Source organism: Ochotona princeps, chromosome 13 (assembly GCF_030435755.1).
Source record: "Ochotona princeps isolate mOchPri1 chromosome 13, mOchPri1.hap1, whole genome shotgun sequence".
Lineage (NCBI taxonomy): Eukaryota > Metazoa > Chordata > Mammalia > Lagomorpha > Ochotonidae > Ochotona > Ochotona princeps.
Window position 1 is genome coordinate 7,143,453 of NC_080844.1, and position 27,379 is coordinate 7,170,831.

At 51.6% G+C, this 27,379-nt stretch overlaps 1 protein-coding gene across 7 annotated transcripts in view; it reads left to right on the forward strand.

Annotated features, from left to right (window-relative positions):
• Positions 1–27,379, forward strand: part of ARHGAP22 (Rho GTPase activating protein 22) — a 173,421-nt gene that overhangs the window by 18,762 nt on the left and 127,280 nt on the right. Inside the window, exon 1 of one of the 7 annotated variants that reach the window (XM_058671125.1) lies at positions 21,361–21,642. The exons of the other annotated variants lie outside the window; for them this stretch is intronic. Within the exon in view, the coding sequence (XP_058527108.1) occupies positions 21,609–21,642 (34 nt within the window). The 5' untranslated portion in view covers positions 21,361–21,608. Of the gene's footprint in view, positions 1–21,360; positions 21,643–27,379 lie in introns of those variants that run through there. 7 annotated transcript variants of the gene reach the window in all.

Genomic DNA, 27,379 nt, shown 5'->3' on the forward strand with positions numbered 1-27,379 from the left:
GACACGGACATGGCTTCCGTGTCTACCCCTAGACCGTCCCCGGAGGAGCTGCAGGATGATGCTAGTTTCCTTCCCCCCACAACCCATTTTAAAAGGGCTTTCTTTTTTGAATATTTACTTTATTTGAAAAGCAGATTGACACAGAGAGAGACCTTCCATCTGCTGGACCACAATGGCCAGCCCAGGCCAGGAGGCAGGTGACAAGAACCTGGAACTCCATCCATGTCTCCTACGCAGGAGACAGGCCATCACCCACTGCTTTCCCGGGTGCATTAGCAGGGAGCTGGATTGGAGTGGGGCAACCAGACACCAACTGGCTTTCTGATACAGAGTGCAGGCATCATAGGCAGTGGCTTAACCCACTATGCCACAATGCCAGGCTCTGGGTCGCTGCTTTGCCTGAAAGGGTTATGCAGGCATCGAGGTGTCCCTTGATGACCCAGGTGACCTCAGGGCATGGTGGTCTGTCTCTTACTTCCACCAGGTGTTGCTTAGAGAGCCCTCATACTACAGCCTCTCTCCACAGATGCTCCCAGTCCCCACATTCATTCCGTAGCTTGTGAGCAAGGTTGCTGGAGCGACAGAACCATACAGAAGTTACTGTTCTCTCTCAAAGACCGCAGCCTGCCGAACCACCGCATGTCACCCTACCTCCCGATTCCCATGCAGAGCTCAGGCTGCCCTGACAAGCACAGGCTGACCAGCTGGGGGCAGCAAAGAGCAACGCCCACGTCCAAGGCCAGCTCTGAGCTGTCCAGGGCAGACTGGCTGAACGCAGGAAAATGACAAGTCCCTGTTAGGAAGGTGAGGCAAGAACTAGTCCGTCCCCAGAGGTGACTGGGCCATGTCAGCAGGGGTGGCCCCTGGCACGAGTTATGAAGGCACACTCTGTGAGGAGCCACCTCTTTTAGGGAGCTGCGTGCGCCTGATGGGTGTGGAAAAACCCACCTGCTGACAGAGGGCCAGCACAGCCCCTGCCCCCATAGGGCCTCCCATCACTCACTGCTGCTACAGATTCTAAAGAACTCTGACCTAATGGCTCTTCTGACCTGTTCAAGAATCTTGGTAAAGGTAGCAGCACGCCTATAATTTGCCGAGGGCAATGTGTCGTGCTCATATACTTTAAAGTTACCCCCTGACCTTCAGTGCCCCATCCCGTCCGTGCCTAGAGCCTGCCTGGTGAGCCCTGCCCTTCAGTGCCCCCTCCTGTCCACGCCTAAAGCCCGCCTGGTGACACATACGAAGTAGACACAGAGCAGCAGTGTGGAGGAGGCGCAGGAGTGTTGCCCGGATCGCATGACTCAAAGCCACTGAAAGGCCCCCGGGGCAGCCCATTGTGACCAGCAGTACAATTCACGAATTATGTTGGTCAGTGAAAACATACAATTGCATTCAAGCCATGAGAATATAGCTTCCTCAGGCCAAAGTCTTGGGGAAGAAAGGAGCCAGGCAGGCTCCTCCCAGAGTTGGCGGGGTGGTGGGAGACTGGTGGAGCCAGCCAGTTCCTGCTCATGGTGAGCCATGAAGTATGTACCCCATGCAGTGACTTCTTCCCCTTGACCTTGTGTGGTATACAGCAGTGTGCCAAGAATTTTCCCATCCCCAACCTTCCAGTCTTTTTCCTGGCTGGAATGGGTCAGTCAGGAATTACTATCTCAAGTTTGATGCATGGAGAAGCAGTCTGAAATGTTCAAGGAGTTGGTCAACGTTACCGAGGTTAAGAGTGAATGAACCAGGAACCACGGCCAGATCTCATTGTGCATTCCCACAGCTTCCGCTGTTTGATGCAGCAGAGAGAGAGAGAGAGAGAGAGAGAGAGAGAGAGAGAGAGAGATCTTTCATCTGTTGGTTCATGCCTCAGATGTCCCCAGTAGCCAGGCTGGGCCAAGCTGAAGCTGGGAACCAGGAACTCTAGGAGGGCCCAAGTCATTGGGCCGTCATCTGCTGCCTTCCCAGGTTCATTATCGGAGCTGGGTGGAAGTGGAGCAGCCTGAACTCGCTCACATACGGAATCTCAGTGATAGGCAGTGGCTTAACTCACTGCACTGCCACGTTGGCCCTTTCATGTGGATTGGGGTCTTGATTGTTCCCAGCCCAGAGCAGTCCAACCCTCCAGCTCGAACCTCAGCCTCCCTGACAGTCATCTTAGCCGGGTGACTCAGGTGCCCTGCAGGATGTGAGCTGGATTCTGGGGTGGGGAGAGGAACAAGCCCAAAGGCGGTGCTGGAAAAGGGGGAGATTGGGTGAGGGAGGTATGTTGGGTGTAGAGAAAGGAGCCATCTTTTGCCTGTGGACAGACCTTTAAAGCGGAGTTTCACCTTGAGGTCAGCATCCAAACCCACAACTGCTCTGAGGCTGCTACTCAGTGGGCCTCAGGGAAGGGTGCCCACTGTCAGTCACAGCTGTGGGGCCTCCCCTGAGATGGGGGACCTAGCAGCAGAGTGAAGGACAGGATGCCCAGGGAGCCAGCTCATGAGGATGGTAGGCATCTCACAGTGCTTCCGACTACGTCTCCCTGAGAGCCCAGTACAAGAGTTCTTGCGCATGCGCATCCATGCCAGGCCTGCACACCCTGAGCATCTGAAGATTCTTCCATGGCATGTGGAATCAGTATATAATGCCTGCTTCTCTAGTCAGTTACTTTTTAAAGACAGATATTTGGGGCCTGGTGTTGTAGTGTAGCAAGTTAAGTTACCATCTGCAGCACTTGCATCCCATGTGAACACACAGTTACTCTGCTTCCAATCCAGCCCCCTGCCAATGTGTCTAGGAAAGTAGCAGAAGATGGCCTGAGGTCTGCCACTCATGTGGGAGACCTGGATGGAGTTCCAGGCTCCTGGCTTTGGCCTGTTGTAGCCATTTGAGGATTGAGCCAGAAGATGGAAGATCGATCTATGTTTCTTTTAGCCTCTCAGTAACTCTGCTTTTCAAATAAATAAGTCTTTTTTAAAAAAAAAAATAATAATCAAGCATTTCCCAGGCCCAGCACAGTAGCCTAGCAGCTAAAGTCCTTGCCTTACATATGAGTGCCAGTTCTAATCCCAACAGCCCTGTTTCCCATCCAGCTCCCTGCTTGTGGCCTGGGAAAGCAGTCAAGGACGGCCCAAAGCCTTGGAGACCCGGAGGAAGCTCCTGGCTTCTGGCTTCGGATCAGCTCAGCACCAGCCATTGCAGCCATTTGGGGAGTGAATCAATGGACAGAAGATCTTCCTCTCTGTCTTTCTTCCTTTCTGTATAACTGACTTCCTAATTTAAAAAATAATAATAACAAATCTTTTTTAAAAAATCAAGCATTTCTTCATTATGGCCTTATATTTTGTCCTTATTTTCTACATTGTTACCATATTTGGGGGGATCCTCTAAACTGGGCACTGCGGTCCACTCTGGCCACGTGAGGACAGAGGTTGAGTATGCCTAATCTAAAAGGCTTGGGATCCGATTTTGGAGTGTTTGTGGATTTGGGGGATATTTACTTAGCTGTAACGAGATATCTTATGAATAGACCCAAATCTGAAAATAAACAACTCATTCACGTCTTTTATGTAGTCAGTTTAGGGATAATTCTATAAAAAATTTTGAATGATTTTGTGCATGAAGCAGAGTTTCTTGGGGTGGAATTTTCTCCACTTGGACGTCATGTAGGCATCCCAAATTTTCAGATTTTTGAAATGTTGTGGGTTTCATACTATAGTCTCATAATAGATCCTCAGCTTTCTACATAATTCAAATTGTAACAATTCTTCAGTTACACACTGAATTCCCCACATCCGGTTCCTATTCCAAAAAACTGTATGTGAATGGCTTACTGCTGCACACTCTGAAGGGTAGAAGACAGAGAGGTGGCAGTTTTGTTTAGAAGAAGGAATAAATCACACTCATATTTATCCTCACGGTCTGCATCTGACCCCTTCTGAACCCACACACCTCCAGGCACTTCAGCCTGGCCAGGGTCCCATCAGCGTATTAGGGCACCAGCTTGGTGACTTCCTGGGCTCTTAGAGACTGTGGCAACCCCCTGCAGCAGGGCTCGGAAGCGGAGTCAAAAGGTCAGAATTGGGGCACGATGGAGTAAGCCACTGCCTGTGACATCAGCATCCCCTGTGGGTGCCAGCTGAAGTCTTGGCTGCTCCACTTCTAACCCAGCTCCAGACCCTGTCTCAGGAGGCCCTGGACCAAGCATCCTTCAGACACAGAGGGACAGATGTGGTTGATTTCATGTCTTCTGCAAAGGTGACATGGTGTCTGACTCCGGGAATCAGGACGGGCATGCCTGGGAGCCGTTTCCTCTCCTGGCACCATGGTTGTCTCAAGATCACTCTTGACTCGGCACTCTTTCTGCTGGGCCATCTTCCTTCCTTCCTTCCTTGCAGTATTGGAAAGTGTGTTGGCCGTGGTCCTCGGGCCTCACAACTCTTGTTTGAAGACTTTGTTTCACCATCATGTCTAGAAAGCATCTAGGTGGACCTATTCTCTCTTCTCCCTTTGAAGTTATTGTTCCTCTGTTTCGTTTTAAATGTTGCTGTTTAAAAGGGGGTTGTTGATTGAAATGGGATCCTTTGTAGAATTTTCCCCACGTGTGCTCTTCTCTGTTCTTCCCTTCTGGTTGTTTCTAAGGTTATCCATCCCTCTGTAGTGGTCTTCAGTTAAACTGCAAAGTGCCTGGGTTGGGATTTGTTTAAATCCCACTAAGAATTGGTTGGGTTTCTTGCATTTGAAAGTTGTTGTCTTCCCTCGATCCTGGAAAATTATTAGATGTCTTACTACTTCTTCCAACTGTCCCCTTTAGTAAAACAAATTACATTTTTGCTAGGTCTTTTTTTTTTAATATTTTATTTATTTTATTACAAAGTCAGACATACAGAGAGGAGGAGAGACAGAGAGGAAGATCTTTCGTCCAATGATTCACTCCCCAAGTGAGCCACAATGGCCGGTGCGCGCCGATCCGAAGCCGGGAACCAGGAACCTCCTCCAGGTCTCCCACGCGGGTGCAGGGTCCCAATGCATTGGGCCGTCCTCAACTACTTTCCCAGGCCACAAGCAGGGAGCTGAATGGGAAGTGGAGCTGCCGGGATCAGAACCGGCGGCCATATGGGATCCCGGGGCGTTCAAGGCGAGGACTTTAGCCGCTAGGCCATGCCGCCGGGCCCTTTGCTAGGTCTTTTTAATAAATGTCTAAATCTCGCATTTTTCTCCCCTTTGTTTCTCTCTGCTGCATTCTTCCAAACTTCTCATTCAGATGTATCTAGTTTGCCATTTTAAAGATTTATGTATTTTTATTGGAAGATGAGATATACAGAGAGGAAGAGAGAGAGAGAGAGGAAGATCTTCCATCCACTGATTCACTCCCCAAGTGGCTGCAATGCCTGGTGCTAAGCAGATCCGAAGCCAGGAGCCAAGAGCTTCCTCCGGGTCTCCCACACAGGTCCAGGGTCCCAAGGCTTTGGGCCGTCCTCGACTGCTTTCCCAGGCCTCAAACAGGGAGCTGGATGGGAAACAGGGCTGTTGGGATTAGAACCAGAGCCCATATGGGACCCCGGCGTGTTCAAGTCAAGGACTTTAGCCACTAGGCTGCCACGCTGAGCCCGCCAGTTTATCTTCGAGTACATTAATGTTCAATCATTGTATTTATTTTACCTCCAGAGATCCTACTCTGTTGCCTTCCCAAATTTTCCATTCATTTTTAAATTATTAATATATGTTACTTATGTTGGAAGCATACAGGTAGGACCGAGAGAGAGAGAGAATTCCCAATATCTACTTCATTCCTCAGATGTCCACATTGACCAGAGCTAATACCAAAGCCAGAAGCCGGTCAGTCCAGGTCTCCCCTATAGGCGACAGGTGTTTTTTCTGTTTATTTGGATGCTCTTTAATTTATTTAAACAATGTTTTGTAAATTTCAGAATATGCATTTTTGCCATTTTATAAGGTTTGTTCTCACATATCTTACTCATATATTAGTATGCTGTGGAGAAAATGCAATTGTTTTCAGAAACCATTTTCAGATGGCTCATTATAAACCAACAATTGATTTTGGTATATTGATCTTGTATCCCATCAATCTAGTTACTTCGTTCTTGATTTGCTAGCTCTAGGTCCAGCTGGAGTGTGGTCCTCGGGCACTGTTGGGAGCGTTCCGTGGATGTCTGTTAGGTCCAGCTGGAGTGTGGTCCTTGGGCACTGTTGGGAGCGTTCCGTGGATGTCTGTTAGGTCCAGCTGGAGTGTGGTCCTTGGGCACTGTTGGGAGCGTTCCGTGGATGTCTGTTAGGTCCAGCTGGAGTGTGGTCCTCGGGCATTGTTGGGAGCATTCCGTGGATGTCTGTTAGGTCCAGCTGGAGTGTGGTCCTCGGGCACTGTTGGGAGTGTTCTGTCGATGTCTGTTAGGTCCAGCTGGAGTGTGGTCCTCGGGCACTGTTGTTGCACAGTGCGCTGTCGACACCTGTTATGTCTGGTTGGTGTATACTGTTGTGTGGATCTTCTGTTTCCTGGTGACCCCTGTCTACCGACTCCATTATTGAAAATGGTTTACTGAAGCTTCCAATCCTTAGGGTCGTAGCTTGCGCTTCCCTACTTGTTTTTGCTTTGTGGACTTGGGGGCTCCGATATTGGATAAATATATACTTACAGTTGCTGTTTCATCCTGATGGAATCATTGCATATTGCTGTTTCTCTCTTGTAACAATTTTCGTTTTGAACTCTATTTTGCCTGGTTTTAATTGAGTTACTCTAAGTCTCTAGGCTGCTTGTTACAAGCAGTACCTTCTCCCATCCTTTCACTGTCAGTACATTAGTGTCTTTCAAACCCAAAGTAGGTCTCCTTACATTGCATACAGATTGTCCCCAACTTGCAAGGGTTTGGTTTACAATTTAACAAGTTCATTTTGATGCAAAAGCTAACTCACCCAACGAATCTGTCATTCACTTTTACTATAGTTGCCAATAAACGACATAAGATACTCAAGGCTTTATGTTCTATATTTTCCCACTTGCAGGCAGATGTAATGTTCCAAGCATGGGTGAGGTAGGCTAAGCAAAGCTGTGTGCTTGGTAGGCCGTGTGTCTTCATTGCCTTTTTTCAACATACAATGGATTTACTGGGGGCGTAATGCAGTTGCAAGGCAAGGAGCGACTGTGTTGTTGGATCACGTGGTTTTCCAAATCCACCCTGCCTGATCCTGCCTTTTCATGGGATGTTTTAATCCTTTCACATTTAAGGTCATTACTGACATGGAACAATTTACCTCTGCCTTTCTTTTCCTAAGTGCGACATACCTTATATGTGTGACTCAATTATTGCCTTCTTCTTAGGACCTTTTGTTTTTCCTTTTACTGTATATTTTTGGGTTGTTTTGTAACAATCTAGTTTAGATTCCTTTCAGCTTGATACTGATTCTTCTATGGAAACTTTTCATCTTTTATTTTAATTTTGTGTGAAAGGCAGCAAAACTGAGGCAGGCAGGCAGATAGACAAAGAGAGATCTTCCATTCACTGCTTCACTCCCCTAAAAGCCTACACCAGCCAACACTGGGCCAGACTGAAGCCAGGAACCCAGAATGCAACCTGTTTCTGCTCTGTGGGTATCTAGGACCCAACTACTCGACTCATGTGCTGCATCAACAGGAAGCTGGAATTAAGGGTGGAGTGAGAACTCACCCCAGGCACTCTGATAGAGGCATCCCAAGTAGTATCTAGACCACCGTGCCAATTGACCACTCCAAAACTTTGCTGTGTGTCACTGCTCCCCCACACGTTCTTAATTACCAGTGACCACTCTATACGTCGGTGGTCTTTCTACATATATTTACTGTTGGATCCAATTGTCTTTTAAATTGTATTCTTTTAAAAAAATTATTTATTTTTATTGGAAACGCAGATATATAGAGAGGAGGAGAGACATCAAAGATCTTCCGTCCAATGACTCACTCCCCAAGTGACCGCAACGGGCCGGAACTGAGCTGCTCCAAAGCCAGCAGCCAGGAGCTCTTCCAGGTCTCCACATGGGAGCAGGGTCCCAAGGTCGTGTGCGGTCCACAACTGCTTTCCCAGGGCACAAGCAGGGAGCCGGATGGGAAGCAGGGCTGCCGGGATTAGAACCGGCGCCCATATGGGGTCCCGGCGCGTGCTATCGTGCCTGGTCCTCACTTTAACATTTTGCAAGACAAATCTGTGAGCAATTAGCTGTTTCAATTTGTATCTATAGTGTTCTGATTGCTTCCTTGTTTTTGAAGGGTAGTTTGTTGAATTCTTGGTTGAGTTTTCTTTTGCTTTTCTTTCGAAAATGGACTTTGAATTTATCATTCTCCTGGCTCCTGGCTGCTGGCCACAGAATGGAGCTGTCACATGGAGCAGCAGGTAGAGGGTTCCTCTCTGTCTCTCCTTCTCTCTTTAACACTTTCAAATAAAAATAAAGTCTTTAAAAATGGTCTTGTTTTTTTGGTTCCTTAAACTGGATGTTGAGTTAGCTCTTCAGAGCTACTAACCCTTTCTTCTGCCAGCTCAAATCCGTTTCTTAGTTCCTGTGCTGGCATTTTCAGTTCAGTTAATGCGTTTTCCAACATTTACATTTTGGTTCGGTTCCTCTTTATCATTTCTCTCCGTTTACTGATGTTCTGGATTTGACCAGACACCATTCTCTTGGATTCTTGGGATACGGTTTCCTTGAGCTCATGGGACATATTTCAAGCGGCTTATTTAAAATCTCATCTAGAAAGTCCAGCATGCAAGCGCCCCCTAGAGGCTGTTCTGTTGGTTGCTTTTCCTGTTTACTTCTTGGCGCGCTTAATGTTTCATTAAAAACCAGACGTGTTGTATTATACTGTCTCAACTCTAGAAATCAGATTTTTCTCTCTTATCCAGGATTATTGTTACAGCTTGTTGCAGCTTCTGTTCTTTACCTGTTCAGTGACTTTTCTGAAAAAAATAATTTTATGAAGTCTTTGTCATGTGACTCAGCCCCACAGCTCAGGACTATGCCCCAGCTTTCACATTCTGTTAAGGTAGATCCCAAAAACCAACTGAATGTGGAAACTTGGGCCTTTTCTGGAGGATGGGCGTATCCTTGGTGTGTGCATGAATATATGCCGTATGGGCCGATGTGTTAGCTCAGCTGGCTAATCCTCCACCTCCAAGCACTGGCATCCCATAGGAACACTGACTTGTGTCCCAGCTGCTCCACTTCCCATCCAGCTCCCTGCTTCTGGGAAAAGCAGTGCAGGTTGATCCAAGTCCTTGGGATGCTGTACCTGCATGGGCGACCCTGGCTTTGGACCAGTCTAGCTCTGGCCATAGCAGCCATTTGCGGAGTGAACCAACAGATGGAAGATATTCTCCTTATCCTTCATCCCCTTTGTAAGATCTGCCTTTCCAATTAAAATAAATAAATCTTATATATATAGATACAATATATGCTGCAGCTTTTCAAATATCCTTAATATTAAAAAAATCACATTCCTTAACCTTTATTTTTACAGCTTTGGATGATTTTGTTTAGTTTGTTTTGGGGACCCTGGGGCAGCAGTGACTACGATACTTTCCTCTAAATGTTTTGAATGAGCATCTCTCTCCCCCACCCTCCGCCCCACGTATCTGCTGTAGCATTTGGCTTCTGCGAAGCTGCCACCAGGTGAGCCTCTGAGATGAGCCCGCAGGGGTCCACCAGGTAGCCAAGGACAACAGCCACAGCTTCCCTTCTTGCTTCCTGAGTCCTCAGGCTGCTGGGCTGGAGGGTGGGAGAGGCACTTGGAGACACGCCAGGCCCGCGGCTCTTAGGAAGACTTCCGCGGGATTTGCCTGATGAAACGTGTGTCTGCTGGATGCAGGCTCTGGGTTCCCTTCCAGAGCCCCAAGCAGTGTGCTGCCAGTGTATCTGATGTCCTCATGGGGAATCGACCTTATGTATTTCCTTCATCTGCTGTCTTCACCGGCATCATTCCTCTGATATCTGCGTTAAGATGTGTTTTCTAGATTCTGTGTGGCAGTTTTCACTGTGGATTTGCTTGCTTGTTTTTTTTTATTGTTATTGTTGTTTTGTTTTGTTTTTAAATCAGGATATCTGAGGAATTTGTAGCCTCTGACATGGCTGGGCTTAGAATTCACCCATCACTTTTCAGTCTGCTCAGATTGACATGCTGTTCCACTTAACAATGAATCTACTCTTGCTAACATCATAAACCGGGGCTGACATCATGGTGAGGTATGCTAAGCCTCAGCCTGTGCTGCTGGCATCCCATATCTCACTGTTCCACTTCCCGTGGAGCTTCCTGAGAGTGACCCGGGAAGGCAGCGGAGGTTGGCCCAGGTGCTTGGGTTTCTGCACCCGCGTGGGAGACACAGAAGAAGCTCCTGGCAAACCAGCCCAGTTTCAGCTGTAGCAGTCATTTGGGGAATGAACCAACAGGTGAAACATCTCTCTGTCTGTCTTCTCCTTCTCTCTCTGTAATCTCTGTATTTCAACTAAAAATAAGTGAATCCTAAAAAATACTAATAATAAGCCTTCCCATTTTTCAGAGCCCATAAGTAATGTCCTCCTCGCCACCGTCTCCCCCACTCATTAGAATCTGATGGAGTGACCCGCCAACCCGTGAAAACTGGGGGAATTGGGTGGGAAGTTAGGGAGGAATAGGAAAGCTGAAAGGATGTATCCGCTCTCCCATGATGCAGCCGTGGCTCTGCCAAGACCAGGAAGGAGGAAATCCGGGGATGCAGGATGACTGGGTAGAAGTTAATCCCCACTTGGAGGCTCGAGGAAATTCCCAGAAAGCTCACTCATGCTGAACTCCACCACACTCAGGCCCCTCCCCTGCCTCTTTTTGCTAAAGGTCCTTCTGGGGCCTCCTCCTCCTCCTCCTCTCCCATCTCGTTGGCTACCCTCTGGCCCACGAATAACAGGTATCTCTCTGTGCAGAATGAAGCAGCTGGCAGCTTGGGTTCAATGTCAGTGCCAACTCTTTGGCTCCACTAACGATCTAGAAAGTAAGAGAAGCAGCTGATGCAATGAGGTGCTGTGATCCATGCAGAATTCTCTGGTTGGTGTGAGACAAGTGGACTTTGTGTTCCTGCTAGACTGCTGTCTCAGCCCGTTTTCCTGTTGCTCTCATGGAACACTGCAGGCTGAGCTGTTCATAAGGATGGAAGACTTATCCGGCTTATGGTCTTGAAGGCTGGGAATTTTTGGATTGGGCAAAATTCTTCTGTCTAGTGGAAGCATCACACGGCTCAGGGCCTCCCGTGATGTAACAGAGCAAGCATCCTAGCTCAGGTCTCCTCTCTCCTTCTTCAAAAGCCACAGACCCATGGAATCCAGGAGGCACTGTATGTGCCTTTAAACTCAGTCACTCTAAAACCCCACCTCCAAATGCATCATTAGATTAGGCTGCTATTGTCTTAACAGTTCACAGACAGGAGTATGTTTCTTTAACAACAACAACAACAAAAACTACCTTTTTAAAAAAGATTGTATTTTTATTTGAAAGGCAGAGTTACAGAGAGAAGGAGAGAAATCCTCCCATCTGCTGGCTCTCTCCCCAAATGGTCCCAACCAGATGGAGCTGAGCTGATCCAAAGCCAGGAACTAGGAGTTTCTTCTGGGTCTGCCACATGGGTGCAAGGACCTAAGCAAGCTGAGTAGTAATTCTACTGTTTTTTTTTTTCAGGCCATTAGCTGGGAGCTGGATTGGAAGTAGAGTAAGCAGGACTTGAACTGGTGTCCAAATGGGATAGTGGTACTGCAAGCAGAAGCCTAGTTTGCTATGTCACAGTACCAATGGATTGATTATATTTTAATCTGGGTTTTGGGGGACAAATGAAAGTTCATCTGTGACCATCAAGCAAATGGTTTCTGCCCCATGGTGGTGGGAGTGGCCACATAGACTATATTGTAATGATGAATATGAAGTAGTCCAATAGAAGCATGTCTGGGATGGGCAGGGCCGCCACAGGAGAAGCCACTGAGGACAAGTTGAAGGAAGGTATTACGTGTGCACGAGCCATGCAACGGTCGAAACATGAGGATGAAATAAAGATTGGAAAGGCGGGAGCAAGGGTCAGAGGTTGGAGGGCTCCCCCAGAGGCACCGTGTGGGTGGACAGGGATAACTCGCAAGCCTGCAGGCCACAACACCTGTCCCGCAGCCCATGGGGGCACCGGACACTGGAGGGGCAGGCGGGCTGAGGCTTTCAGTCTATGATACCCAGTGACTAGGCTGGTGACTGGGGAAATGGAGAAGAACCTACCTCTGGCAGCAGGGTGGGCAGGTGGGAGGCAATGCCATCAGTGCAGATCACAGGAGGAACGTGAGGGCTCGGGCGAAGACGTGTGACCTGGACCTCCGCTGGAATCTGTGGGCTGCAGATCACCCAGAAGCTCCCAGAGCAGCACACGTGGGCAAAGGGAACTGGTGGCAGGTGCCCAGAGCCCTGGAGTGGGAGACTCAGACCTGGGGGTTGGGCAGGAATGACAACAGCTCTACGCGCCTCAAAGCCAGAGGCAACGGTGGGCGAGAGAGATCTGGCAGCTATGCTTCTGGTTGGGACACCCATGTCATACATCCGGGCCCAGGTTCTAATCCTGGTTGCAGCGTCCTCCGGATACAGATCCTGTATCTGTATGATAAGGTGATGGTTCATGTGGGAGACCCAGATGGAGTTTCCAGGCTCCCAGCTTCAGCCTGCATCAGCCCCACCGTTGAAGGTCTTTGGAGAATTAAGCAGAGAGCCCACTCTGTGTGTGTGTGTGTGTGTGTGTGTGTGTGTGTGTGTCTTTCACCATCTGGCCCACCCACTCTGTCTCTCAAATGGAAAATGAACTTCTGCTGGAAGGCAGAGCACGTTTAGGATGCCTCCCCATGCTGGAGGACACCTTCGGTACTTGGGAGCTTTGTCCATGCCACAAACCATAGAACCCATTCCATCCAAGACATTGGAAGCCCAGGCTGGGACATGTGACATGCTGAGCCCCTGTCACACAGCTGCATCCGAGTGCCTGTGAGGGACAGAGCAGATTGTTCCTGACAGCTTCCCCAGACGGAGACAGGGAGTGCGTCTGAGCAGGGAAGGGTCAGTCCCATCACGCTGGGGGAGGGGTCAGTCCCATCAGGCTGGACAGAGGAGGTAGAGGGTGGTACCTTGGAGAAAAGGAAGAAGCTGGGAGGATGGGGAGGGAGGGGAGTGTCAGGTGCATAAGGAGAGGAAGTGAGATCAGCAGACACCAGCACCAGGAGGGGCTGGGCCCCTGGGGTGGGAAGAGTGGGGAGGAACTGGCCCTGGGGAGGAGGTGCCTGGTAGAGGGAAGGGGCCTGGGAAGTTTGCATGTTTTCCATCTGTTCCCAGCCCTGCTTTTCCACACCCAGCAGGTGTTCTCACGAGGGAGAAGCCCTGTTTCTCAACTGTACATATTAACAGAAAGCGTGATTTATCGCTTGCTGAATCCTGCTCCTTGCTGGAGGTTGCAGGGAGGGAAGGCATTTAAGACCCACTTCCTCACTGGTCCCTGGGAGGACAGGAGTTGCCAATGGGATGTTGGCATGCACCCTTCCTCTCCTACTCCCCAGCCCTGCTTCTGAGGAAGGGGACAGCCCTTGGAACCCCAGTGTGTCACATTCCCAGAAACACATCAGCAGCCTCATGCAGGGCCTGGGCCAGTGAACCCCATGCTGGGCCCGTGCCACCATGAGCCCCACACTGGGCCTGTGCCACTATGAGTCCCATGCTGGCCCCATGCCACCATGAGCCCCAAGCTGGGCCCGTGCCACCATGAGCCCCATGCTGGGCCTGTGCCACTATGAGTCCCACGCTGGCCCCATGCCACCATGAGCTCCAAGCTGGGCCCGTGCCACCATGAGCCCCATGCTGGGCCTGTGCCACTATGAGCCCCATGCAGGGCCTGTGCCACCATGAGCCCCAAACTGGGCCCGTGCCACCATGAGCCCCACACTGGGCCTGTGCCACCATGAGCCCCAAACTGGGCCCGTGCCACCATGAGCCCCAAACTGGGCCCGTGCCACCATGAGCCCCACACTGGGCCTGTGCCATTATGAGTCCCACGCTGGACCCGTGCCACCATGAGCCCTAAGCTGGGCCCGTGCCACCATGAGCCCCACGCAGGGCCTGATACAAGCTTCCCTACTGAGAAATCCACTGCAAGGCTTTGAGACTAAACAGATCCTTTCTCAGACACACATGACTCCATGCAGAATCCAGATAGCTGCGTGTGTGGGGCAGAGGTTCCTGGGTGAGCAGAGATTCTGCGTGAGATCAGAGGGCTGTCCCGCACCCAGGCTAGAAGCCCAAGCTACTTCAAATCCCACCAAGAAAGGACACGGTGCCCAGTTGCAGGAGCACGGGGTCAGCGGGCCGCCTCCAGATGTCCACTCTTTTAGGGTGAGTCCCAGCTTCTCAGCCAACTTCGCATTCTTCTTGGGTGGACCTCAGCCAGGGACTGAGCAAGATGGTGGCAGCCAAGGTCAAGCTCCTCTGGACAAGGTTCTCTGGCCAAGAATTATGCAACATGGTGGCAGCTGAGGTCAGGTTCTCTTGGACAGGCCCCCAGCCAATGAACTGTGCAAGGCCGCAGTACCCAGGCCTGACCCCTTGCTGCCCTAAGCCAGGTCCTTCAATGGGGCTGCCAGGGACCAGCAGGGGTACTGATAGGCTTGTGCGGTGTTGTGATGCTCGGCTGCCTGCCCCAGCACCTCCCCTCCCTCTCCTGCTCAGGTGTTAGTCTAATAAAACTCTCGGCATCTATCCCCAGATGTGGACTGGGACACCACGCACTCCTTTACTCAGCACGTACATCAGCTGTGACTGTCAGATGGACCCTGGAATGAAAGCTCATGATTATGGTATCTAAGCCCTCCTCGGTGTTGCCAGACCACCCCTCCTCCAGACCAGCGCCACAGGGCTCTGGCACACACACCCTGAGCACACAGGTCATGCACCCGCGGTTTTCCAAGCAAAGCCTCTTGCTCTGACCTGGTTATGCCCAGATGGGTCCCAAATGCTGAATTCTGGATTCTGCATCCTTGTCCTTCTGCCCAGGAACCCAGTAAAGATCACACAGACGTGGGAATCGGGGTTCCAGACTGCTGATGGGGGCCTAGGCTATTGAGTGAGAAAATATTCCATTAAAAAAAGTTGAAATGAAAAGCTGAGGTGAGGTGCTGGCATTTGGCGCAGGGGTTAAGCAGTCTTGGGGTGCCTCCTGCGTCCCATGCTGAGTGTCTGGATTCTTCCCAGCTCTGCTCTCACTTCCCGCTTCCTGCTGATACCCGTGGAGAGGGGCGGGGGTGCTGGCGGGGCATCAGCGATGGCTCACGTGGCTGGATCCCTCCCACCCACATACGTGACCTTAATCCACAGGCCGTCTGGCTGCTGCAGTCATTTAGTGAGAAAACCAAAGGACAGAAGATCTTTCTTGCTCTCTCTCACTCTCTTTCATTCTCTCTTTTTCGTTTTCAAATAAATAAAGGAAGAAATGAGTGTCTGGTGAAGGTCACGAGCCAAAGGGAAGAGACACACTTTGGGCCCACGGCAGCAAGAACTGAAGCCAGGGACACAGGCAGACAGTGGGGCCTGCTCACTGAGGCAGGGAGAGAGTGCCAGCATGTCCAGGAGGGAGAGTCACCTGCCCTGGGGACAAAGCTAGTGTACTGTGTGACTGCTAAGCACAGAGCACCTGGACTGCTGCCTCTCAGGTTCCTGTGTCCAAGTTCACGGAGAGGGCTCAACCCGCAGGGGCCTCCCCTGTCTGCTCCAGGGGACTTCCAGGGCAGCCCCATCTCAGTTCACCAGAGAAGGGGAGGAGCGGGTCGGAGGCCGGAGACTTAGAAGTGACCACGTAACTTCTGCTTTTGCACAGTGGCCAAGATACAACCAAGATGAACTACACAGAGGCGGGGCATTTGGCAGGGACGGGGGTGGGGGTGTGTGGAGGGGTGCATTCCAGGAAGATGGGGAAGGCAGGGTTGGGGAGAGCGAGAACTCCCTGCCCAGAACACCGAGTCAGCAGTGACCGAGACAGTGTGAATGAGGTGGGGAGGGGCCGGCAAATGCCCAACAGCTGGCTCCCAGAGAGAAAAGCATGCAGAAGCCCAGACCCACAGCAATTCCCATTTCCTTGGTGTGAACACTCCCACCACGGTCAACTGCAAACCACCAGTGTGATGTCACACGACATGCGGCAGGGACAGGCGGGACTGTGACAGCCCGAAAGGTGATGTTGGCTACATCCCGGAACTGAGGTCAGTGACCTTGAGCCTAAGGTGAAGTGAAATGATTAGGGAGGGATGAGTCAGGAATAGATGTTGCCTTTTTTGATTTACTTATGTTTTGAAGATCTGTTTTGTTCTATTTGGAAGGCAGAGTAATAGAGACTAAGAGGTAGAGACTGTCCATCCACTGATTGGTTCCCCCGAAGGCTGTGGTGACTAGGGGCTGCGCTGGGATGACGCCAGGAGCCTGGCACTCCATCCTGGTCTCCCACACAGATGACAAGAGCGCAAGTACTCGGCCCATCTCCTGTTGCTTTCCAGGCATGTTGGCAGGGAGCTGGATAGTAAGCAGAGCAGCCAGAACTCCAACTGGTGCTATGTTACGGCATGCCAGCATTGCAAGTGGTAGCCTACCCGGTTTCACTGTGTTAGGCCTATCGCCTTCGTTTCAAATATGATTGACTTGATTGTAAGTTTATATCATTTATTTTTATTTTATTATTATTTGTGTGTGTGTGTGAGAGAGAGAAAGAGAGAGAGGAAGGGGTAAGTGAAGAGAGAACGAGAGAGAGATAGCTTCTATAGTTTGTTTTAACCCCCAGATGCCTGCACTGACCAGGGCTAGGCCAGAGTCATCACCAGGAGGAACCTGGGCACTCAATCCAGGTCTTTTCCATATGAGTGTCAGAGATCAGACCACATTACTGCTGTCTTGCAATGAGTGAATTATCAGGAAAAGGCTCAAATCCAATCACACGCACATGGGACATAGAATTTTTTTTAAAAGAATTATTTATTTATATTAGGAAGGCAGAGTTGCAGAGAGATAAAAAGACAGAGAGAAAGACCTTCCATGTGCTGGTTTACTTCCCAAAAGACCACAACGGCCAGAGCTGAGCCAATCTGAAGCCAGGAGCCTCTTCCAGGTCTCCCACATGGATATGCAGGGACCCAAGGCTTTGGGCCATCCTTGACTGCTGTCCCAGGCCACAAGCAGGGAGCTGGATGGTCAGTGGGGCAGCCGGGACACAACCCTGTGCCCATATGGGATGGTGGTGTTGGAAGGTGGAGGATTAGCCTGTTGAGGCATAACACTGGTCCCGGGACACAGATATGTTAACAAGGGTCTTAACCATAAGATCAGATGGACTACCTCATCTTTTTCTTGTGTTGTTGCTAATGTTTCTTTAAAAAAAATTTTTTTTCCTAATTTGTTAGAGAGGTTGATTCACTGATTCACTCACCAAATGACTCCAACAGCTGAGGCTGGATCAGGCCAAAACCCAGGACCCAGGAATTCCATCTGGGTCTCCCTCGTGGGTGGTTCTTGGGCCTTCTTGGACGGTCTTCCCAAGGCGGGACGCTGGATGGTTGCTCCAATGCAGGAGGCCTATAGCAGGCAGCGGCAGCTGAACCCCAACACCACAAATGCCAGCCCTGCCCCCTGCCTGATATGACAAATGAGGTCTTCATTAAACAAGTAGCTTACGTAGTCCTCGAAAATGTATCAGTCAGCTCTGAAGCTACTGAGAGCTGCAGAAGGAGAAGCTGAGGAATGAGGGAGGGAGCACTCCTGGAGATCTTGGGAGACATCCTTGGGACCTGGGCAGTGGTGGCATGCTGGCAGCAGGAGCAGTAGGCCAGCAGGGGACACTGGTCCGTGACCATGGCAGGCAGGCAGGTGGGTCTAGCACAACAGCCAAATAGTTGATAATGTGTTTCCCTTTACCTGCAGAAAAGCTTGCTCCAGCCCTCCCTGCAGCTTCTGAACAGAGAGGTGAAGCTCTAGCGTCTCCACTGCAGCTTTGTACAAATTAGAGAAAAAGCAGGTTCGCTACGCACCCCTCTATATTAGGAAGCCTGGCTCTGCCCGAAGAAGCCAAACCCAGTTCCCCTGCACCCTCTCCTGGACACTTTGCGCAGTGCACAGGCTGGGGCTCTGTGAAATGGTGTCTCCCCGCTTCACACGCCTAGGCAGGGGCTGAGGTTCTTTCTGAGCCCCAGATGGATTGGCAGGTGTGCCTCTCGCTGAGAAGTCTCCCTTGGGTGGCAGCAGCCAAGCCGGTCTCTGGAGGCTCTGAGCCCAGAAATGTGTCAGGGTCTCCCAAAGCAGCAGCTGCACACTGGATCCCTGGAGGGCCTTTTCATTTTTAATATTATTATTTTTTTGAGAAGCAGAGAACCAGAAGAAGAGAGAAAGAGAGAGAAATGCTCCCATGCGGCCCACTCTCCTATTGCCTGCAGTGGCTATAGCTGAGCTGAGGAGGGAGTGAGGGACAGAGATCCTCCAAGTCTCCCTGGTGGGTTCCAGGGTCCTAACTTCCTGAACCATCACTACTGCCCTGGGAGGGTCTGCTGGGGGGGGGGATGCCAGGAGCTGGAGCTGTCCAACCCATGGGGGGAGGCAGGTATCTTAGTCTCTAAGCTTGCACAATGCCTGATGACCTGCCCATGTGGTTAACCCAGAGCTCCATCCCCAAGGCACCCCAGGGCTGACCGTCTCACCAGCAGGTGTGCCCTGCAGGTTCCTTCTCTCTCCCTCTCCGCACCTGGCTCCAGAACAGCCTTAGGAAATACAGCATGAGCTGAGGCGGGACACCGGTAAAGGCAGACCCAGTACCACAACTGGGGAAGTTTCAGGGAAGTGGGCAGGAGCCACCTGTCTCAGCAGCTCACCTGTTCCTCCCATCCTCCTTCTTGGCTATTTTTTTTAAATAAGAGCCCATGCAGGACATGATCACGGATTTCTAGGACCCATGCAGTATAGAAGCATGGCATGAGAGAAACGCTCATGTTGCCCACCCCAGTCCCCCACCCTGCCTCAATGCAAACCCCGGATTAGCTGCTGCATGTCTCTCCCCAGCTTGACTTCTGGGTCTGATCCCAGAGCTTGTGGTTTCGTTCTATTCCAACTCTGATCGCCAGCAAGCAGGCCAGGGAGCCGAGTGACTTCATGTTATCCCGGGAAACAGCTGCACAGGAAAAGAGCCCCGGATGTGATTTGTTAACACAAACAAGCCTGAGCCGACCCAGGCTGAGACCCAGCGCTGGAGAAAGTGTTCCCCAGCTGCGTTTCTCAATGGTGCTCCGATTGCTCAAGATGCCATCCCGGCCGTGGGACTCACCCCGTGGCCCTGCTTTGTGCATGTGAGAATGCCCACAGCTCAGCCAACTCCCAGTCCTGGGTATCTCTGTCCCAGCTGGACCCAGGGCTCCTACCTGGCCCCAAAGGAACATTACTCGGTGGTGTTCTTTGGAGCTGTCTTGACCTTCAGCAGCCTGGGGCGCAGGGCTGGCAGCGCAGGAGGGGCCCCCAAAGGGGCACACATCAGGCCGGGGGAGCAGGAGGGGCATGCTGGTGACCCTCTCTGCTGGTGCAGTCGGCAGTCTCCTGGGAAAGTGGGGAGAGTGCTCCTTGCGTGACAAGTGGCTGGTCATTTGTGGGCAGGGCCATTCTGGGGACAAGGGGAATGCACTTGGACAGGGCATCCAGGAGCCAGGGCTCATGTGGAGCAGCAGTTAAGAGATGGGTCAGAGAGGAAGGTATGCCAGGACTTGGCTGTTAAATCATGGGACCCATTCATCCCTGTGGCTGGTAGCCGAGAGCCCCAACGGCTGACTAATCTTTGCCTTGGTGTCCCTGGCCACGCAACTCACCACATCCTGGTGAGTCGTCCTCCTTGCCCCTCACTCTCAATCCTCCCCACCCCTCTCCTGCCTGACTGCCAGGGCCCCTCCCCAACCCCAGCGGGGCTGATTGCATATCTCTGCACATTTGGGAACCAGTGCTTATGGACCACTCTGAGGACCGTTAAGGGCTGGAAGGAGGCCACTCACAGCAGGGAGGTTATTGCTCAAGTCAAGAGGACCCCATGGGATGCAGCCCCAAACAACCCCAAACCCCAGGGAGAGGGATCACTCGGTTGCCTAAGAGGTCACTCGGGTTAATCACCAGCCAGGAGGTGTGAGCTTGCCACAAGCTCTGGGCCAAGGACTGTTAGCATGGAGCGGTCAGAACTGGAATCTCTTAAGAAACTATAGACAGGGCCCTGGGCTCAGACACAGCCCTGACGCCTGGTGACATGCAACGGAGGGGGAGTGATTCAGCCGCGCTGTGCCTCCTGTTCCCATCCGGAGAGTCATTGCACCAACTTTGGAAGTTGACGCATTCAGTGAGATATTGACCAGAGAGCAGAAACCTCAGGTGCCCAACACACAGTAGGCTTCCCAAGTGACACCTATTGGGGCATAGCTGGTCAAGCCACTGCCTGCCACACCCTGGTCTCATATGGGCACCTGTTCGAGTCCTGGCTGCTCCACTTCCAATCCAGCTCCCTGCCAGTGTTCCTGGGAAAGCAACGGAGGGTGGCCCAAGTGCTTGATTCCTACCACCCACATGGGAGACCCAGAGGAAGCTTTTGGCTGCAGACTTCAGACTCATTCCAATCATTCTGGGGAGTGAACCAGCAGATGTTAGACCTCGTCTCTCTGTGTCTCTCTCTGTAACTCGTGATAGTCGTTGTAGGTTGGGTGACTTTTAAGGGCTTAATGCTAGACCCTCAAAAAGCCCCAGGTTATGCCCCCCTGAGAATCATGTTAATTAATTAACACTAATTGAACAGATCAGAGTAATTAGCAGAATTTCACTCTCTAATTGAGAGAATAGTTTCTGAGCTCCTACTGTGCACAGCCTGCTAAAGGCAATGCCTTCAGAGTAGCACTTAGCGCATCTTCTTCCTAAGGAGGCATGAATAGTTAATATCCCTAACGGGCATTTTCCACTGGACCTGTCCCCTGAGGATGAAGAGCCTGCTGGCTCCTTCTAAGACACCTGTCTTTCAACACTATGGAGTTCACAGGCAGGTCGCATCTGGCTGAGCCCAGGGCGTCTCCGTCACCTTCGCCTCAGGAGTGCTTTCCCTTTGGAGACTTGGCAAGGCGTAGGGCCAGGGGTCTCTGACCCACAAAGCTCTCCAGGCCGGCTCGCAGGCTTCGAAACAAGCCCAGCCGGCGCAGAATACGACCCAAGCCCCGCCGAGTACTCCGCCAGGACCGCTCCCTCTCGAGTCCCGCCCCAGGGCTCCCAGCTCTGTGCGGAATGGACCGTGCAGCGTGCGCTCCTTGCTGGGCGGAGCGGCTGCCGACCAGCCCCGCCCTGGCCCAGTGATTGATCGGCAGTGATGACCGCGGCTTTAATGGTCCGCTCAGATAGGAATTAATTCTGGGATGGATAAATAATGCATCGAGGCTGTATGTAGTCCAAGGCAAGCTGTCCGTCCAGATCCAAGAGAGGAGCCGTGCGCGGGGGAGTTCAGGAGGGGCGTCTGGGCGAAAGGAAGAGAAAAGGCGAGTGGATGACAGCATGATTGGCCCCGCGGGCCCAGCCGGGCGGCTGCGGGAACATGCTGAGCCCAAAGATCCGGCAGGCCCGGAGGGGTAAGTCCAACTTTTCGGGGTTTCGGCGGGCTTCACACGTGCCCCCTTGGCAGCCGCGCGCACTCTCTCTCGCTCACTTGCTGGGGCGCGCAGCGGAGCCGTGCTGCCGGGTGTTCCCTGGGGCTGGCGTGCCGGGACCAGCGCCCACTGGAGGGTGAGCGAGCAGCCTCGTGACTGGGGAGCCCTTCCCAGGGAGACCCAGGGCTCGGGGAGGGGGCAGTGTGCTGCTCTGGGCACCGCCAAAGGGCGGTGGCTGGCTAACAGTCGGGGGGAGGGGGGACGGTGGGAGGAGGGGGGCATCCGCGGGGAGAGCCGCAGGCTTAGACTCGCCCAGCAAGTTTTCCAGAGCCTCGGGGTTGTTCCAGGCCATCAGGTGGCAGCGCGGATTAGCCCCGTGTCCAGCACGGGATGCGGACCTTGGTGGGGCTGGGGGGCAGGAGGGCAATGGCGTGGCGCCAGGAGGCAGCCGGTCCTAGGTCTTCTTATTCCCTCATCTTGGGCAGTGTGCAGGGAGCGGTTCCGCAGACAGGTTGGAGGGGGGGAGGGGGAGGGGGGAGGGCGTCAGGCATTTGCGCCAGGAGAAGGCTCAGGAAACCCCAGAGCCTGGGGCCAGGAGGAGGCAGATACAGGAGCTGTTTCAGAGACCTGGAAGCAGCAGCGAGGAGAGGCCAGGGCTGTGATCCTCCGCCTTTGTCCCAGCAGCACCAGATCGCCGCCGCCGCTCCACAGGGCAAGCCACAACATCTTCCTAGACAGCCACTCAGGGGCCAAAGCCAGGAGGCCTTTCAGAGCAGCCCAGGGATCTCAGGGGGAATTGCAGGTGCATTTTCAGGTGGTCGGTGTTTGGGAGGGCTGCATCTTCTCTTGTGAGTCTTGCGAATGAGGTGGGGTCGTGAGGGAGGGTGGGAAACAGTGTGTGGCTCAGCAGGTGTTTGCAGCTGGAACCTTCTAGATTCCTGTGGGAACCACCTCGTTGGCACACCTCCTGCTGAGGGGCCCTGGCAGTCACCTCCTGCTGAGTGGGACCTGCCTTCCAGTGCATTCACCAGTCATTTGGACCTCTCTGTGGTGTGCTCTGGGGGAGCTACTGTAACCTGGCGTCTCCAGTGGGCAAAGGAGGACCCTGCATGGCTCTGAAAAAGAATGAGGCACCGTCTGGTGGTGACCCCAGAGGTGGGCCAGGCCAGATCTAGTTGCACCCTCAGGCGCTTGTGTCACCAGCTGGCACACTGGCCTGTGAGGCTACTGGCATGCTACTGAGTTCAGACTGAGAAAAATTGCGCATCAGATTTCATTGATATAGAACTGAAAGAAAAGAAAATGTTGTAAAATATCTGATACGTAATAGTGACATATCCATTATACATTTTTGGAGTGTATTAGGTTAAACTCAATAGATGATTAAGATGATTTTTTTAAAGCTGTTGCAGGGAGACTTAAGTCACCTTTCTAGCTCCTATCATACGTTGCGTCGTTATTTCTGCTAAGAAGAGGCGTGTTTCCACAGAGGGGCTCATAGGCATTTAAAAGAAGAGGGTTCAAAAACAGGGATGAACTCTTCCTTGCCCTCCAGCGTGATTTGATGCTGTCTGAAGATATTTCTGGTTGTTCTTACCGGAAGGGGCTCGTGGCATGCGGCGAGCAGAGGCCTGGCATGTGGGTGAACAGGCTGCTGTGCCCAGGGCAGGCCCCTGGCAGCTAGTCCCCCAGCCTCAGCTGTCATTATAGCGCCAGGTGCCATGGTGAAAACTCTCTACTGGATGATACCATCTGTCTGGTCGCAGAACAAGATGAAGTTGATAGTGCTGTTTTCCCAGACGTTAATAAAATGATCAGTTACCCACAAAAAAAAATGTACGCTCGTAAACCATGACAAGAGACAGGCTAGCGGCATGAATTACAGTTGGAGCTGCCTGACGCAGGTCAAGTCAGTGGTTCTGGAGGTGTGAGCTGAAGCTTAACAGGGAGCCGAGCAGGTCAGGGCAGGATGGGGAGGGAGGGGAGAAGACTGAGGTCCAGACCAGGGTGGGGGCGGGGAGACGGATCACCACACGCAGGTGCCCTGAGTGGGGGCAGGAGCAGTGGCACATGGGACCCGCCAGGCTGAAGCTGGGAGCAGGAAGAGGCCAGAACCAGGACAAGGCAGCAGATTGGCCTGTGGTCTATTAAGGGCTAACTTTCCTTTGGTGGGGATATCTTTGAAGAGATAGAGACTGAAAGATCCATCCGCATTCATCCCCAGTGCAGGTGTTTCAGGAACTGGGCTAAGTATGTGGGTGTTTTCAGAGTTGGCCATGTCTGCAAAGGCACAGACTCACACTACCCAGCTAGTGTGCTGTGTGGCCTGCTGCGGGCTGTGCCTATCGCAGACACGCCTCCAGGCTGCTTTATAGCATGCAGGTGTACCGGATCCCATGGAGAAGACCAGGTAACTAAAACCAGACCTAGTCAGTAGACTCGGCAGCCTCTCTATGGGATGGGGACGCAGGGGCTGATAGCGGTCACCTTTCCAGGGTGTCACCGGCTGATACCTTTCTGGCTGTTTCCATCCAGGCAAGCCCCTGGTGAGTGACCTAGGTTCCCATCCTGGTGTCCTCTTCCAACAGAGCAGGAATCGAGACAACTTCCAGGGAAGAACTGGCTACCAGTTTCCTGCCTGTGCAGCTGTCTGGGCAATGGCTGGCTACATTAGGTCAGCAAAATCATTCAGGCAACTTTGACAGCAGGCTCATTTTTTGAGTTGAAAACTTTATGTGGCTGGCCAATGACGCGGCCCTTAGCAAAAACAACAGAAAAGGTTTCCCACCCTTACACAGAATTCTTACAAGGAAAGGAGGTTTGTTGGGATGACAGTTCTGGACATTTAAGTGATTGGTGCCTGTACCTGCTAGGCTTCTGGCGAGAGGAAGAGAGGGGTGGGCAGCATGGAGGGTTTATGTGAGAGATAGATTGTCCCTCTCTCCCAGGAGGCCACAAATTCATTCTATTACAACCCACCTTTTCCTAAAGGTGGGGCTCTCAGGACCTAATCCTCAGTGTCGTCCCATGAAGAGATTAAGCCTCCATTTCAAGTGTGCTTCAGTCAAACTATAGCAAAAACTAAGTTGGGCTCATGATCCTACCTTCGCTGAATATATGAAGTCATAGGCAAATGTTACCAACACATCCTGAGACACACACACAAAGGTGTAGATGGTGGTTGCCACAGTTACCGGAGGAGGGTGAAGTTTGCTTCCAATCCAACCCAGAACAGACAGCCGATTTCTGGCAGGTCTCTCAGGCTGTGAAACCACCGTTGCACCAATGAGGGGCCGAGGCGACCCCTGTGTCAGGGGAGTTTAAAAGGCCACTTCATGTCTCTTCCTGTCTCTTCTTCCTCTGTAGCCCTCTCCTTCATGTCTGTCTTTCTGCTGCACAGAGGAGGGAAGCCCGTGACCATGGTTCCTTGAAATAAAGGCCATCTAAATTCTTCTTATTTATTCTTTCCCTGGTGATCGGCGAATCTAACAGTAGAAGGTTAGGAGTGCCTAAACTAGCTTGACACGGGTCAGAACAAGCCAGTAATTCAGACAGCGTGTCACAATGTTTTAGAGTATCACCCAGTTGCTCCAAACTGATTTCAGCAAAATGGTGTAGACTGGCTCAAATCGTACTGTACAGTAGGTCTTCTAAAAAAAATTACGGGAGATGAGTCTTATGGAAAAAAACTGCACAGGGATTTCAAAATTTTTGCACCAAAATAGGCATCTTTTAGTTCCATTTTTCCTTGGGTATGTGAAAGTACCCTCCTATTACTAGTTTGAATGCGTTCAAGCTGGCCTTTCTCCTGGAAGTGATTCCAGCCTGCTTTTGTCCGCTCAGAGTTGTTCAGATGCCATCTAGCGAAATGTAACCTGGTAGGTTTGGAAGCCAGTGAGTTTGTCTCCCCACCCTGCTCAGCTCTTGATGCTGGCCAAGCTCTTTCTGTACCAAGCCATAGTTACATCCATGCCAGGTGGAGACGGAAGAGACATGCTGCTGCACCTGCCAAGTTCCCTGGAATGGGATAAATTTGAGACATCTCCATGAAATTGCCATATATACAGAAGTGTGAGACACACACACCTGGTGTATTCTGTGACTAGATAAGAGTAACTGTTTCTTTTGCCAGGAATGGGCAGGTGGTTTGGCAGGGTGAGCAGGGGCTGTGAAGCCTGGGCAGGGCCCTGGTGCCCATGAGAGCATTCTCTGCCTCCTCTGATCACATCATTGGCCCAGGCACCTGGCTGCTTCAGACCAGGCTCTCCGAAGGGTAGCAACTGGATCTGACTCATCCCCAACTTCAGCCTGCAGTGAGAACTGAATCCTACAGCAGCCTATTCCAAGTGCCACGTCAGAGTTCCTGGGTCCGACATCTGTCTTCAACTCTGGCTCCAGCTTCCTGTTATTGTAAACCCTGGGAAGCAATGGTGATGGCTTACTGCCACTGAGACCAAGTTCCCAGCTCTGCTTTCAACTTCTGCATCTTGGTCTATTGCCAGCATTTGTTATCTTCTCTCTCTCTCTCTCCCTCTAGCTTTCTCTCTAGCCCTCACCCACCCACTCTGTGTATGTGCATCAGTTGTCACTCTGCCTTCGAGACAAAATAACTCAAAACACAATCCTGTCCTTGATCCCGATGCTCTCCGTTCACAGGGCTTCTTTCTTTAGAGGTCTGCACGCCTCGCCCCATCTTGTCTGACTTCTGTGCCCACCAGCACTGCCCAGTGCCAGGGCTCATCGCAGTGGCACTCACCTTTTCCACAGGCACTAGGATGCCTCTCTAAGTGCTCTTGATTCTGCTGATGTTGCTAGACCTTGTCATGCTGCCTGCCCCACCCCGCCCCCACCACCGGACCATGGTAGGAGAGCACCCTGCCCAGTTTCTATGCCAGAGCCACAGCCACCTTTTCAAATGTGGATCCAGCATCACACCTGCCTCCAGCTCCTGAATCCCAAGCCACTCAGGGAGATGTTTCTTCACATTAAAATCTGAAAGTCTTGCTGGCCTAGGAGCCTCATAGCCCAGATCCTGCCGAAACTCTGACTTCCTGTCACTCTCCGAGCTTCAACCACGAGGTCTTCCTGTTTCTTCTGCATTCCAAGAGCCTTTATACGCCTTTTTGCTTCTGGAGGGTCACAGTCACACACTCCCACGCATTCATAGACACACATACACACACAGTGTACACACATGCACATGCATACACAGAGACAAAGATGCTCACACACATACAATTGTACACAATCACGCACACATACACACACACCCATACATTCACAGCCACACACTGATATACACACATACATGCACATATACACACTCATACTCACACTTACACAAATACACAATGCTCATACACTCACACATGTATACACACTCACATATACTCACACACATTCAGACACACACTGTCACACACATTCACACTCAGACAGACACGCTTTCACATACACTTGTGCATACACACTGCAGAGGCATGCGACACCTCTTCACACACGCTGCCACTCCCACTCAGCCCTCAGCTCAGGTGTCAGCCGTCAGGGCTGCCCTGTGTTCCATGCCTTCCTTCCTTCTGTTGGTCCTCGGACACCCCCAGTGGCATTACTTGGTGACTGTTGCCAGCCCTAGACTGTGTGTTCCAAGGAGACAGGGACCATTTCTACATGTCCACGTTTCCACATCATTAGAAGGGTACTTCAAAAGGTTAGTGAAACA